Consider the following 15,589-nt stretch of genomic DNA (forward strand, 5'->3'; position numbering starts at 1 on the left):
TTCATCCAGCCTCTCTTTAAAAACCTCCAAAGGAGACTCCACCACTCTCTGAGGCACTGAATTCCACTTCTGAAGACTCTCCTGTCCCCCCCGCAACCAGATGAGACCTTGCCTCACAATTCCTCTCGCTTCTGCAATGCAGTTGTCAGCAGGTGATGAGAGAGGATCCCTAAGGCCCCCCCCTCCGAGTATTGCACACTTTGGGTGGCAAAACCCCCCACAAGCCTTCCACCGGACGCTAGTTCACCAGTGAATTTGGCACAGCATCGTGATTCTGGATTGCACAACCCCTGTAGCCATCTGAGCCGTGCCACGTGACAGGCAACGTGCAAAGGGAAGAGGGGAAGGGGAAGAGGGTGGCTGTCGAGAGTCTCTCCAATAAGAAGCTGAAGCTGCCCGCACAGAAACAGGAAGGCCATGACTTCGTGACAACACCTGCCTAAAGAAAATGTGTTGAAACGCAACTCTGTATCAGCTGGTTGTGTTTTGGAAATGGCGAGGGGAAAACACTTCCTCATAAATGCTTCACAAGCCAGTTGGACAGGGCTGGCATCAGACTAGGCAGAAGCCCGGGGACACAGCCAGCCAAGCGAGACGCTTCATTCCTCCCCCCAGATGAACACAGTGTGAGTTCCCTGTTCTCTGCTTATCAGGGAACCGAAGAGGCAGAACAACAGTGCCGTATAAGGCAGTCCCCACATCATGAATGCTTTTGCAAGTTGGCCCAGTGGAGCCACCTGGTGGGCTGTTCAGTTCCGGCATCCCTCCCTGCCTTTGAAATCCCACTCAGCACAGGACGCAGCGGGCTGAAAGAAGAGAGTGCAAGTGAGACTTGAAGCGTGTCACCTTGATGCACGCTGGGAGGGGAGGGGAGGGGAGGCAGCTGCTCTGCATTAAGCTGGGAGGGCACCAATTCCTCAGATGTGCTTCGTTCACACAGCAACCAAATACCACGTGTGCTCTGACGAGAAAACTGCTGCCTTCTCCCCTCCAGCATGGGGCATGTCGAGCAATAGCTCAGTTTAAACAAACCCCGATGCGGGGGGGAGGGGGGGCAGCTCACCAGGACTATTAACACTGGGTGAGGTGGGGCAATTTCTAGTGAAAAAATGGCATTGGGGGAGGTTAGCCCATCCAAATTGGGGGCCTCTGCATGTACAAAGAGAAACCAGACCTGATCTCCCATGCCGCATCTCTTCTGGTCCCCAAACGCAGAAACCGCCACCACCACCACGGTGGCCAAAGGGAAGTGCAGCTGACCAAGCGGACCAGCCCTGCTGGGTGAGACCAGGGAGGGTCCTTCTAGTTCCGCCTCCTGCCTCACACAGTGGCCAGCCAGTTCCCCTGGAGAGCCAACAAAAGGGCACAGAGGCCAAGAACACCAGAAGAGCCCTCTGGAGCAGAAGGGAGGTCCATTGAGCCCAGCGCTCTGTTCAGGGCCAGCCGCCTCTCGGAAGCCCACAGGCAGGAAGACTGCAAGCGGCCCCTTCCCGCCAGGGCTCCCAGCCCAGCGACTGACATAGAGACGCCTGCTGCCCTTGATACTGCAGGGGCTGGATGTCCATCAGGACTAGTGGCCACTGGCAGCCCCACCCCCCATGAATTTGTCTGCTCCCTTTTAAAAGCCTTCCAGTTTGGTAGCCATCACCATATCCCGTGGCAGTGAATTCCACAAATGAACGACATGCTGTGTGAAGAAGCGCTTCCTGAGCCTCCCATCCTCCATCCTGGGCTCTAGTATGATGGGAGGGGGAGGTGGGGGAAACTTCTCCTTGTCACCTGATGCACACCAGGCACAATTGTAGTTCCCTTACTCCCTTTAATCTGAGCAAAACTACCCTAATCTCAGAGGGCAGCTGCTCTAGCCCCTATTATCTGCTTTGTCTTCTCCTGATGACCCCCCACCCCCACCCCCAAACACACAAGCAGAAGCCATTTTCATGGGCTTATGCTTATTCCACCTCATCTGTGAGCCCATCCATCCATCCCGGCTCCCCTCTTCTCCAGCCTCACTGGCATCCCTGCTCTCTCTTGACTTGACTGATGGATCAAAATGAGCAGGACAAGCAGCTCTGGGGTGAACAGAAAGGCCCCTGATGCTTGTGGGGGTCCCTGCAGACAGAGTTTTGAGAAAAGAAGGTGCTCCCCTTTTAAACAAGCAAACAAAAATAACCTTTTAAACAAACAAAAAGAGAGTCACGGTGCCCACACACTCCACACAGCTTTTCTTCTCTGGTCCCAGCTTGTTCTAGACAGCCCACTTCTCATCATTGGTTGGGACTGAGGCCCCTCCCACTGCACCTGGCCAGGATTCAGGGTAGCAGACGGAGGTGGTGGAGGCAGCGGCGGCAGCAGCTTGAAATGGCCAGAGAGAGCCAAGTGTATCCGGCTGTTTGGTTTCCACAGCATCCTCTCGCTTTCCATCAGGTGGGGCCATTGGTCTGTGTGGCAAGAGGCAGCTTGTCCTTCTGGGCAGATGCTGCAAATAGGAAGGCCAAAGGATTTAGTTCAAACCTGGTGGGTGGGGTGAGGATGGGCAATCTGCCCATGCTCAGAGATCTCCCACTCCATCTCACATGTCAGTGCGAAAAGATTGCAGGTTCAGGGCCCAGCTCACACACTAAGTGCTAAGAAACGAGACTTTCCTGGGGGCCTTACCCAGCTCCAGGTGAGACCATCATGGCTGGAGGGGATGGGACACAATTGTAGGGAGACCATCTCAGAGAGAGGAGAGAGCCACTATACTAACTGGAATTAGCAGTTAAATTGTTCATTTATATCCCACCTTTCTCCTCATTGGGGACCTGAAGTAACTTGCATAATATTCCTCACAACAACAACACTGTGAGATAGGCTAGGCCCGTGATGGCGAACCTATGGCGTGCATAGGCCTCTCCCCCTCCCACAAGCAGGTCGCTGCCAGGCAGAGGGGGAATGGTGGCGGTGACCTGCACGGGGCCACCTGCTCTCGTGGTGCAGGAGTCGGCGGCGTGGAGCAGGGAACTCCCTCTGCCCCAGGGAGATGGTGGCTGCCTTCTCCCCTGAGCAGAGGGGGAAATGGCGGTGGCGGGGACCCTTTCTCGGCATAAAAAACCCCCAAACAAATGCAGAGGCTGGAGTTCCCCTCTCTCTCTGAGAGGAAAAGCTGGAGCCCTCTCTGAGGCTACCTCTCAAAGAGAGAATGGCGCTCCAGTCTCCTTTGATCCATCCACCCCCCACCCCCATCAAGCTTTCTCTGCCCATGGATCACAGGGTCCACAGGGTCCATGGGCAGTGACAGCTTTCCCATCCACCCCCACCCCCCAATCCCCATCAAGCTTTCATGGATCACAAGGTCCATGGCCTGCATCTGTGTCTGGCATCTTCAGAGGTGTATCACAGAGGGAAGTCACAGAGTGTATCACAGTGTGGAACAGACTTCCCTCTGTGATACACTTCTGAAGATGTATTGTCAAAGGCTTTCACGGCCGGAATCACTGGGGTGCTGTGTGGTTTCCGGGCTGTATGGCCGTGTTCTAGCAGCATTCTCTCCTGACGTTTCGCCTGCGTCTGTGGCTGGCATCTTCAGAGGATCTTCTGAAGATGCCAGACACAGATGCAGGTGAAATGTTAGGAGTAAGATCCACCAGACCACGGCCACACAGCCCAGAAAACCCACCAGAACCTGTAAAACCTCAGTATTCAGGTTAAATTGCCGTGTTGGCACTTTGCCATAAATACGTGGGTTTTGAGTTGCAGTTTGGGCACTCGGTCTCGAAAAGGTTTGCCATCGCTGGGCTAGGCTAGGAGTGTGTGACTGGCCAAGGCCACCCCGGCAGCTTCCACAGAAGAGCAGGGGCCTCAACCTGGTTCTCTCAGTCCTACACAAGCAGCCGACTATTATATGGTGAACCAGATGTGTTTCCCCACTCCCACACTCCTGCTGGGTGACCTTGGTTGAGTCACAGTTCCCGCCAAACTCTCACAGCCCCGCCTACCTCACAAGATATCTGTTGTGGGGAGAGGATGGGAAAGGAGTTTGTGAGGTGCCTTGAGCCTCCTTACAGGAGAGAAAGTCCGGGTATAAATCTAAACTCTTCTTCTAACCATTGCACCATGCTGTCTCTCACAAGTTAACAGTATTTACATTAATCTGAATAGGAATAAATACCCCTTTAAAGATTATAAGGCTCCTCTGCTTTTAAACACTGCATTCTCCACACTGGGAACCCTCCAACATTCTTCTTATGTGGGTAAGCACATCATCTTCTGGAGGTTAAAATGGTCAGATTTCCCACTGTTCTAAAACCAACCTCGTTTGTGTTGGAAGAAAATGACTTTACGCTGTTTCCTTTACGCTTTACGCAGTCAGTCTTTAGCTCAGTCTCTGGAACCAGCAGAGAGGAGTAGCAGTGGAGAAGGGGACTGGGCCAGGAAGAGCAGAGTGAGCTCTGGTTTTCATATTGGAGGGCTTTTTTCAAAGCCACATCTTTTAAAACAGTGTATTTTAACAAGGGTTAGCAGGGGTTATCTCTTTTTCTCCTTGTAAGGCTGCTGAGAGGTGGGGCTTAACAGGGGTTATCTCTTTTTGCTCTTTGTCCTGGGGCTGCTGAGAGGTGAGTCAGTCAGTCTTTAGCTCAGTCTCTGGAACCAGCAGAGCTCAGTTTCTAGAACCAGCAGAGAGGAGTAGCAGTGGAGAAGAGGACTGGGCCAGGAAGAGCAGAGTGAGCTCTGGTTTTCATTTTGGAGGGCTTTAAAAAAAACTAAATAAAGATATATCTTGAGGGATAGTAGGTACATATAGCTCAAGGGGGTCACTGATTAAAAGTTTAATATTTAAATATCTAAATAAAATCAGATATGAAGGCAGGAAGCCAGCAGGGGGTGGGGGCTTTCCAGTGTTTTGTACAGAGTGTCACATGTACAACTATCTGCCACTAGGACAGAAGTTGTGGGTGTGCCCTCGCTGCAATGAGCTCCTGGCACTCAGGGAACATCTGCGTTCTCTTGAAACCAAGGTGGCAGACCTGGATAAGCTGAGAGAGGCAGAGAGGGCAACAGACGAGGCTTTCAGGGACCTAGCAGTTGGGTCCCACCCCAAGGTGACATCTCTTCAGATGTCATGGGAGAATGTCAGAAAGGTCTTGGGGGCGGAGGGTGACAGACTGAGGTGGGGAAGATATGCTCCCCTTAGATGGGACCCTCTTCCTTAGCTGAGTGATGGGATATCCTCCTTCTGCACTGAAAGGTAATACCTCTCTACGGGGAGGTGGGGGGCTCTCCTCATAGTAGGTGATTCGGATCATTTAAAAAATGTAGAGTTGGGTTTTGTGAGAGGCATGATGACCGCATGGTGACTTCCCTGCCACCTGGTCGCAGAAGGGTTAAAAGTGGGATGTCCACGCGCTTGCTAATCTAGATAGGCTGATAGACAGTGCTGGGAGTAGAGAGTCAGCAGTTGTAGTCTACATTAGCACTGCAACGACATTGGGAAATGTAGCTAGGAGGGTTCTAGGAAGAGCTAGAAATTCTAGGCTGCTTTAGGTAACAGGTTGAAGCCCAGGACCTCCAAAGTGGCATTCTTAGAAATGCTACCTGTTCCACGGGCTTAGAGGCGGAAGAGCTAGGGCAGAAGTGGAGGAATACAGGGTCTCCAATGCGTGAGATGAGGAGAAAAGGTGAGGGTGCAAGGCAGAGGGTTTCAGATTGGCCTTGTCAGGAACTGAGGGAACCTTTGGGACAAAGGCAGACCTGTATACAAAAGGGATGGGCTTCATCTTAACCAAAGAGGAACCAGGCTGCTGGCACTCAATGTTAAAAAGGTGGCAGAACAGCTTTTAAGCTAATCCCTGGGGGAAAGCCGACAGGAGCTGAGGTGACTTCGGTTCGGAATACAGAGTCCATGGGGATGCAGACAGAGAGGGAGGTTTTTCTAAATCAACCACATACAAGTGAGGAACATAGCAATGTGATAAGAAACAGTATCTACAAAAGACTCCTTTATCCCTCCTGCCCTCAAATTTTTCAATGCCAAAGTCGCCTCGAGATTGCTTTACGGAGTCCCAATTTGGATTCAAGCTATTAACCACTCCTTGAATTCTCTTCAATCCAAATTTTTTCACAAGATAACTGGACTCCCAAATTGTGTGCCCTATGCAGCTCTTTGTCTGGAGTTAGAGTCAAAACTCCTTGGGAATCATGCGGCTATGGCAGCTGAGGACCTTTAGATTCTGGCCTGCTTGAGGTGATTCATTTTTTCTCTCTCGGACTGCTCCAATTCCCTAGGTTCCACCGTCTGCTCTCTGACACCCATTCCAACCCCTGGTTTTCTATAATTGAAGAAAAAAAAAAAAGTGCCTCTATTGGACTGGCTGTCAGTGGATTCCACTTTTGCCCCCCTGGTCCTATTCAGAAGCTTATAGGAAATTAAAAGGTCAACTATTGGACAGAGAGTTCTCTTACCCTAATCAATGCAGCCAAGAAAACATGTGTTCCCCACTGTATTTCTTCTCTCCCATTCTGAACAGGGCCACTCTTGGCACACTACCTGTATTGCTTAATAAACCCTGTTCAAAGGAGAGCCATAATGCTCGCCAGGTTTAATGTTATGCCTTCTGCCTTGTTGCATGGCAGATTTAATAAGAAAGAAAAGGCTAAAAGCTTGTGCCCATGTAACGATGGCTCAGTTGAATCTCTGGCCCACCAATTACTACACTGTCTCAGATTCAAGGAAATCAGATCCAAGTATGTGAATCTTACTCCTTTACATTTACCCCATCTCCCTGATTTAATTAGATTACACTACTTGTTGGACAATCCTGATCCTTCTCTCTGTATGATAGTGGCAGACTTTCTCCTGGAAATTACTAAACGCCAGTAGATTTCTTTTGACCTAACATTTATGTCCTGTTTTGTAATATGCTTTTTAATCCGTTTTTTATTATTGTTGTACTGTTGTCTATGCCAATAAAGGCTTGCTTCTCATTTGGAGGCAGCGTGGGACTGACTAGTGTCAGGGACACTGAGCTTCGACTCCCACTCGTGCTATGGAAGCTCCCGTGGTGACCTTGGGTTAGTCATATTCTCTCAGCTTAACCAACATCACAGGGTTGTTGTGAGAATGAAATGGAAGAGAGGAGAATGATGTAACCTATTTTAGGTCCCCATTGGGAGACAATTAGGATATAAATAAATTAATAAATTTCAAGCCCTAGCCATTGAGAGTCAGCCGTGGCTACTCCACAAGAGGCACTCAGAATCACAGGTCTATGGATCCCAAGTCCAACCAAGGCACAACAGACATACTCCCCACCACCACCACCTTCACATACCCTGCTGGTGTCTCCCTTTGGTTTCTGCCCGCTCCTTGGCATCAAAATACCAGAGGGTGATGGCATACCTGGGGGGAAAAGAAGCACAAGAGGTGGGCACAAGCTGGAGCCGGAGTCAAGGAGCAGTTTGGGGGTGCAATTCTGTGGGGCAAGAGAAGGGTGGATCTAGGGCAGCTCCTGTTCACCTGCACAGGGGATTGGGTCCTAGGTTAATGAGCAAAATCCCACCCTTTGGATAGCAAACCACAACCTGCATTTTCCTCCATCCTCCACATGCACTATGAATGCTGTGCTTAGAACTCAATTCTCAGGTGTACCAGGCAGAGGTGGAACTTCCTCGGGGCCACCTGGGGACAAATGTCCTGGGCGGCCGCTGTTCAGTCACGTGGAGGGCGGGACATTGCCCCCCTCATCCACCCCCCTTTCTCTCCTGTAAGGAGGCTCAATTGACCCGCGAGGCTGCTCCTTGAACTGGGCCAGGGGGTGCCCTGTGGAGGCTCCGCCGGCTGAAGGAGCATCCTGGCGGGGGCGCCGCTGGGGGCCCTTGGACTGGCCCTGCCAGGCACCGCTGCCACCAGCTAAGATACATGGGGTGTGGGAGGCACAGGGGTTGCCCCGGGTGCATTTTCCCTTGCTATGCCTCTGGTACCAGGGTGTGTGTAATTTGGACTAGGAGCATAGAAAGAGGGGCGAGGTGGCTTAAGCCACACCCCCAGCATTTTTTTCCTAACCTGTAAAGGGTCCAGGGAAGGTGCCATTTGACCTGGAGCTCTCTCAGCCCCACCCACCTCACAGGGTGTTTGTTGTGAGGGGGAAGGGCAAGGAGATTGTCAGCCCCTTTGAGTCTCCTGCAGGAGAGAAAGGGGGGATATAAATCCAAACTCCTCTTCCTCCTCCTCCGCTTCTTCTTCTTCAGTACATAAGAACAGCACCAGAGCCTTGCTGGGAAGGGCCAGTGAGGGTCCATCTAATTCAGCACCCTCCCTCATGCAGTGGCCAACCAATTCCTCCAGAGGGACAGCATGAAGGCGGAGGCCGAGCCCTGCGGAATCACACCAGTGGTCCATCTTGTCCAGCCTCCTATGAAAACAGATCTGCCTCCCACTGCGGCTCCTGGCACCAGGATGCAGAGGTTTCCTGCCTCTGAGCCATCCTGGCTAGTAGTCACCAATAGACCTCTTTGTCCTGAATCAGCCTCAGCTCCTTGTAATCTAGGGCAGCCTGCAGCTGTGGTTGCCATGACAGCCCCGGCACGGAGTCCCGCTAAAGGAGCGCACGGCCCGCTGGCCCGCTCCCCTGGCCCTGCCGGTCAGGAAAATGGCGCTGGAGGACCATGAAGCCCCCTCTCCTCCCTCACCAAACCCGTCCCCAACAGAAGCTCCGTCCTGCCCCCAGTAGGAGAGGCATTCCCAGGGAGGGAGGGAGGAGGTAGCTTCTCCCACACACCACTCACCTTGTGGCATAGGCTGGCTTCACTTCATGTGGGTTGCGCCGGTCCGACCAGAAGAGGAGCAGTCGGTCAAATATGGGCACGATGTTTGCAACTACTGGTTGCCCTTCTGGGTAGATCTGCAGGATCCCTCCATGAATCTGGAGGGAATGGGTGTGGAAAGAAGGCACCTTCATCAGCTCCAGGTCTGTGCCCGTTCTGGCTGCCTGCATTGGCTACTGCCTACCACCCACCCAGCCTAGGGAGCCTCCTTCCATATGCTCAAGCCAGAATCAGGAGGCTGAGCAACAGGAGGGGAGGGGGCTAGCAGCAGAGGAGAAAAAGGCCGGGGAGGGGCCGCCCCAGGCAGGCAGGCAGGCAGGCAGGCAGGCAGGCAGGCAGGCAGGCAGGCAGGCAGGCAGGCAGGCAGGCAGGCAGGCAGGCAGGCAGGCAGGCAGGCAGGCAGGCAGGCAGGAGCAGCCCAATTGGACTACGCAACCCTTCCACCACAGGGAGTGTTGCACAGAACTGGGGGAAGGAATCCCCCAGGCATGGTTGGGGTAGCAGCCCTGGGCTCTTTTGGAAGGAGAGGGAGCAAGGGGCTGAGCAGCAGTGGCCTAGCAGTTGAGAGAATTGGGTTTGATTCCCCGCTTTGCCACTTGAGCTGGGGCCAGCTGGGTGACCTTGGGCTAGTCACAGTTCTTCAGAGCTCTCTCAGCCCCCACCCCCACCTCACAGGGTGTTTGTTGTGGGGGGGAGGGAAAGAAGCTTGTAAGGCACCTTGAGTCTCCTTACAGGAGAGAAAGGGGGATATAACTCCAAAACACTCTCTCTCTCTCTCTCTCTCTCTCACACACACACACACACACACACACACACACGGCCGCAGCAGTTGCCTGTCCGGCAGCAGACCACTGGCGCTTGTCCTGGTCGCTGTGCAGATCGGCAGCGGCTCTCCAGGGCACAGGACCACTGCAGGACCCACATGCTGCTCCTTTTGACTGGAGCTGCTGCTGTCAGGGCTGGGACCCTCGGCATGCCCCACAGATGCTCTGCCACTGAGCCACGGCCCCCCCTCCCGAGTGGCTTTGGAGACCTGGGGGTTGCACACAGACCCCTTCGCTCTGGCATTGCTCTCCTCCCCCACCTCCTCAGGCCGAACCTCTCCTGGTTCCAATGAGGGAGGAGGCGGTGAAAACCATCATGGGGGTCTCAAGGGTTGTGGGGGCGGGGCTTGATGGCAGAAGGTCTCAGTCGGCTTGCCGGCCTCCTTGGTCTCTCTACCTTGCAGAGTTGTTGTTACAATCAAATGAGATCTTATTTTAAAAAAACACAAAAGAGGAGCAACAGAAACAAACCAGACTCCCAGGCCAAACCTGTGTCAGCTGATCCAGACAGCCATGGAGCAACCCTCCAACCCAAAAACAGAAAGAAGGAACTCCGGGGCTGAGAGCCACCCTCTCCAAAGGGGTTCCGCCCAAAGTGCCGCTTCAAAGCCACCAGGGGCTCAACCCCCACGCTCCTGCCTTGAAGCCATCCCCCATGGCCAAGGCTCAGGTGCACACAGAGGGTTTTGCTAGAAATGTAGATGCTCTGCCATCTCCTCTGAACGGAGGCTGCCGCGGCCCCTGCTTTGGTTCCTCAGAACCCAGGTGTCCTGAACTAACATCTGCATGCTGGAGGAGGGGGGGGCGTGTGTGGGGGGGGAGGGCTGGGGCCATGCGTGAGAGTTGGGAGGGGCAGCCCAGTGCCCAGGAGTCCTTTGCAGGCCCAGCCACCTACCTGACTATCCCACTGCCGATTTAGATAATAAATGCAGGTGACGCAGCGTCCATCCCCGTGGGGGTTGTCCACATGCCGTACATAACCCATTCCGTTGCCGGGGTAACAAGCCACCATGGCCTGGAGGGGAGGGTGATGAGAGAGGAGTGGGGTTCACTGCCAGGGACAGAGAGGATCAGACATCTCACAGACCCGCACATGCCCCAAGACTGCACTCACCCGCTTGCCCCTGTGGCGGAGGTGACCACGGAGGCGCCCCAGGCACAAGGAGGAGCAGTGCCCACAGGCATGGGCTGGGGGGCGGGGACAACGACAAGTAGGAACAGAACACAAAAGGGGAAGGATAGCATGCAGAATTTCCAAAATTACACGTGCCGGGACCTTCACAGAAATTGGTGTTACTGGCACTCTGAATATGCTCAGAGATCATTGACCTTAAGTTCTAATACAGGTAACAGGATCTCCAAAGCCAAGCAAATCTTAACCAAAGAATCATCCCATCAAACTGCATAGCAGGGCCCCCCGTCCTCTAGCCCTAACCCTATCCCCCCCAACCCACACCGCACAAGCCCACTTTGCGAAGCAGAGGAAGAAGGGGAAGCCCAAACCCACCCTGGCCTTCAGTACCCTCTAAAAAGGCAGCTGTGGTGACAAGGATTTTGCCCATGCTCAGAGGCACTCCCTACTGCACAATTCCAGGGACAAGACCACCAGTGACAAACAGGATCTCACCCTAGAGGAAATAAAGCCCTGGAGACGGACAGTGGCAGGGCAGGGGGCGAAGGGGCAGTTGCCAGTTATTTGGGGGGGGGGTGGAAAACAGGTTGAAAACAATTTGGGAGTTATGGCAAACATTTTGCATGGGGGGAACAGTGAAGGTAACAGCCCACTGCCAGGCAGCCCAGGGCAAAAGGGCCAGTCCCTGCACCCCCCCCCTCCCCAAAAAGTCAGTGGAAATATCTCAAGGGGCTTCTCTAAAAATCTGTTGCTGAAACCTGCCCGGAGGTGCCATCAGCTTCCTCACTCCCTCCCTCTCCCAAGAAGAGATTCAGCCAATCAACACTGCAGAAGGGGGGGAAGAGGAGAGACAAACACACCCCCCCCCAACACCTCCCTTGCTGAAGGCTGATGTGTCCTGTTCCTGACAGCATTAAGGACATTTAGTTCCCATGACGCAGGATCCGCTCCTCCACCCCACCGGGCGCCCACGTGGGACATTCCTCCCTTGCAGGGTCACCCCAGGACAATGGCGCTCACAACTCTCCCCCCCCCCATGCACACACACACTCACAGTTCACAAATGGAAGCTCAGAAGGAGCTCCTCCCTACAGCCTCACTCCCTCACTTGGGGGTCCCTCCAGCACACAGGGGAGAGGCGGGGGTTAAGATTGCCAACCAGTGGGGCAGGGGACCCAGGAGTTTGAACCCACACAGGGGGGAGAAACTACTGAGAATGCAAGTAATAAAAACCCATTTTGGATTACCCCCTTCCCTGAGTAAAGACCTCACTCCGGACTCAAGACCCTGCCCCACTCCCTTCTTCCCCAAGCTCTAGCATCACCGTTGCTGCCCCAGTTCACCTGCAAAGCAGAGGCAGGTCCCTGGTTAGGCATTCATTTAAGCAAAATAGCTTTTTGTGGTCACCCCCCCCCCCCCCCCCCCCCCCCATGGCTTGTCAACCACACCCTCCCCTCCTGGCCTGGCCTGGCCCCAGGACCTCAAGGGAAATGGGGCCTGGGAAATGCAGCCCAAACGTTCCAAACATCAAGAATCCTTTGCCACACTGCAAACAATGCTGGGGAGATGGGGACATCCCAGCACAGGTGGCTTCATTCCCTCCCAAAGTACTGCTGCCCCGTGCGTGGAGGGGGAGGGGGTGGACAGGAATTGCAGGAAGAACTGAAGCTGGCCCAAGTCTTCCTGGAAAACACAGATCGTGTTCCCTCCTGGGAAGTTAGCCTCCTGCCCCTCTACCAGGAAGATCCTGTGTCTGGCCACGTCCTCCTCCCAACTGGCAAGGACAGCTGGGAACAGTCGCAGCTTCTGCCAGGTCTGGCTAACCCTAACCCCACCCCCCACCCCCCAAAAAAAGCCAGGCACAGCTCAAGAATGCCTCAATCACAAAGATCAGAGAGCTTAATCATCCCTCCTCCAGGAGGGGTGCAGAAGAGCTTCAGGGGTGGAGAAAGGGCTCAGACCCGCCCGGCCCCTGCCCTTGAAGAATCAGAGCCCCCGCCCCTCCCAAAATCTCAGACCAATTTAGCAAGAAAAGGCACACATTTTGCCCCAAGATAATATCCCCTCTGCATGTGATGAGGCCCACGTGTACCAGCAGGGTAGTTGGCCAGGGCCTGGTTTCGCAAAAGTACGTCAGGCTAAAAATTTTCTCAGTTCTTCTGTTCACCCTATAGCAGACCCTGGGAAATGCTGCCAAGACCCCCTGACCCCTGCACTAATCCTTTGGTGTGTAAAAGATCCAGAGATACAAGAAAACTGCCGCTTTGGCTACAAGAGTATCAAGAGATCAGTCCAACGTGTTTTGGACAAGCAAGGACTTAAACGTCATGCTCCGAAGGAGGGGAGGGGGCTGAGCTCCCTACCTCTAAGTAGCATGCAAGAATGGGCAGCAGTGTCTCATTGTCTGTATAAAATGCACCTTATACATGCTCAGAGACAATCTTCTCTAGGGGGCTGCTTGGCTACTCATGAATCCAGCAACAAAGTGAAATGAGGCTAAACCCCCCAGAAATGCATCCACCCCTTGATTCAGCAGCTGCTCTTCGCACCATGTACACAAAGCATTCTGGGAAAGCAGAAGAGACTCATGACAAGCCAAGAAAACAGACTGGCGGGAATGAATGAGCAACTCCAGCTGCAAATGCCTGGACAGAGCAGCTGCTGCTGTTGTTACGCAAAGGGCCCTCCCTCGGCCGTGCCACCTGGCTGGAGGGTCTTACAGCATGCAGACCCTCATGTATGCCCCACAGGCCCTTCTGCTGAGGTGCCAACCTCTGGCCTGTGCCAGAGCTGGCAAGGAACCATTTAAGCGTTGCAACTGGAAGAAAAGCCCCCAGGAAGATGAGGGGGGGGGGGAGAAGGAGGGTTAGGGGGCAGCAATATTTTCAGGACACCAGCAAAGAGGCATGCAAACCAGAGGAGGCATTTCAGGCATTGACAGTCTGGGGGTCTGAGCGCAAGTTATGTGGGGTAGCAATAAAGCTTCCTGGGACAGATGCCCCCTGATCTGCCTGGATTCTCCTCTGCCCAGTTATAGGGACTCTGTACGAGTACATGCCAGACGTGGCCACCAAGGGTAAGCAAAAACCATTGAGGGCCTCCCTGCAAACAAGGACAGGTGTTTGGTTATCTTTCTGGGCCCCCAAAATCAACCGCTTTGGTGCCTGACAGGGCTGGAAACACTGGGAATTCTCTAGCCACAAACAGGCTGATGTGCCCACACCAGGAAGAAAAAAGCCTGTCTTGGAATAAAGACAAATTCTGATCCAACACAGATCGGAACCCCCTTCTTGATTTCCAAATTCTGTTTCTCTGCCGGCTCCTAAAAGTCAGCTGCTGTGGAACCTGAGCCTGCCTTAAGTGCACCTGTGGGGAGAGGAGGCCCCCTCTCTGAGCTACTAGGTCCTAGGCCTAATTTCCCCCTTTGGAGTGGGGCTGGGCCGGTATCTCCCTTTCACCTGGGCCACTTCCGCACATGCAGAATAATGCACTTTCAATTGAAAGTGCATTATTCTGCATGTGCGGAAGGGGCCTTGGAACTCTTCCTCCAATTGCAGGCATATAGCAGTGTGCTCTGCACATGCCCAGAATATCCAAAGCTTCGCTCAGCCCAGCTCTGAAGCTCACCTTGGTGCGGCTGGTGATGGCGTACCCGCCCAGCTTCCCTGCGCAGTGCAAGATGAGCTCGTCCGCGCGGGCCATGAGGGTGCCAATGGCGCGGCAGCCGGGCTCCCGGCCCTCCACCCAGGTGACCTGGTCCCCGCGGATGCTCTGGGGCTCGGGAAGCGCCCGCTGGCTCACCAGGCGCCCGTCCTGGAACCTGCCGCCGCGGTGCAGGCCCCGCACCTCGCCCAGGATCTGGGCCCCCAGCGCCTCGCCCAGGAAGGAGTCCTTCACGCAGATGCCGTAGAGGGCCATGCAGGGCACCACGTAGTCCAGCGCCAGTCGGCTCACGGGCACCCGCCGGGGGAGAGCCGGCTCCGGCTCCGGCTCCGCCCGCGGCCGCTTGGCGACCCCTTCAGCCTCCGAGCCCCCGTTTCCCAGCCTGCGGCGCTTGGGCTCTCCGGCGGGGCCGCTTAGAGCCAGCCAGAGCAGGCCTCCGATGGCCGCCCGTCTGGTGCCCTGCGCCGGCCCGGCTCCCCCCCGGCTCTCCCGGCCCATGGCGCGGCGAGGCAAGCCTAGGGGCTCCGAGGGGCGGCCGTCGTCCTGCTCGGCCATGGCATGTCCGTAAGGCGCCCGGGGGCAGCTGGAGCCATGGCGCGGCCTTTCCCGGGGCTGGCGAGGCGGGGGCGAAGGTCACGGCGTGGCCGGCAGGACCATGGGGCTCCCGGCTGCTAGCGAAGGAAGGAAGGAGGCTAGCAGATGAGGAGGGCCACCTTCGGCCCCAGCCGCAAACCGCCCCTGCAGAGGAGGACGGCGACGACCACCCAGCGGCGAGAGGCACAGCAGGAACGCGGCAGCGCCAAGGAGGCTGCGGCGCCCGCGCAGAAAAGCGCCGTCGCCTCCGCTGACCCGACGGCCGGCTCGGAAGAGCGGCAGGGGAACAAAGGCGGTGTCCGCCTGCCTGTCTGCCCCGGGGCCTGTCCTCTGCGAGACGGGTGCTTCTCCGCCGGCGGCTGGGAACTTGGCCGGAGCTCGAGGGGTGGAGCCTGGCGGTGGTCAGTCGGTCAGCTTCCGTCCGCCGGGGACCCTGCCTGCCGCCTCCCGAGAGCGCCAGACCTGCTGAGTGGCGGAGGGAGGGGCGCCTCTGGCCATGTGCAGAGCGCGCCCCGCCCCTCCTCCGCTCTCTCCTTTCCGTGGGCCGGCCCCTCCGGGACGCCTCCGCCTGCAC

At 55.3% G+C, this 15,589-nt stretch overlaps 1 protein-coding gene across 2 annotated transcripts; it reads right to left on the minus strand.

Moving 5' to 3' along the window:
* Positions 1-1,935: 1,935 nt before the first annotated feature.
* EGLN2 (egl-9 family hypoxia inducible factor 2) lies at positions 1,936-15,392 on the minus strand. Of its 2 annotated transcripts, XM_048493075.1 has the most exons (5): positions 14,386-15,392; positions 10,522-10,641; positions 8,764-8,900; positions 7,311-7,378; positions 1,936-2,479 (listed from the first exon to the last, which is right to left on the minus strand). In XM_048493075.1, the coding sequence occupies exons 1-5, from the start codon at positions 14,974-14,976 to the stop codon at positions 2,424-2,426; spliced, it is 972 nt and encodes a 323-aa protein (XP_048349032.1). In that variant the 5' UTR covers positions 14,977-15,392; the 3' UTR covers positions 1,936-2,423. The 2 variants fall into 2 exon arrangements, with proteins under 2 accessions (XP_048349032.1, XP_048349033.1); XM_048493076.1 differs by lacking the exon at positions 10,522-10,641 and having other exon boundaries at positions 14,386-15,384.
* Positions 15,393-15,589: the final 197 nt, after the last annotated feature.

The sequence above is a fragment of the Sphaerodactylus townsendi genome, linkage group LG04 (genome assembly GCF_021028975.2).
Source record: "Sphaerodactylus townsendi isolate TG3544 linkage group LG04, MPM_Stown_v2.3, whole genome shotgun sequence".
In the NCBI taxonomy this organism is placed as follows: Eukaryota; Metazoa; Chordata; class Lepidosauria; order Squamata; family Sphaerodactylidae; genus Sphaerodactylus; species Sphaerodactylus townsendi.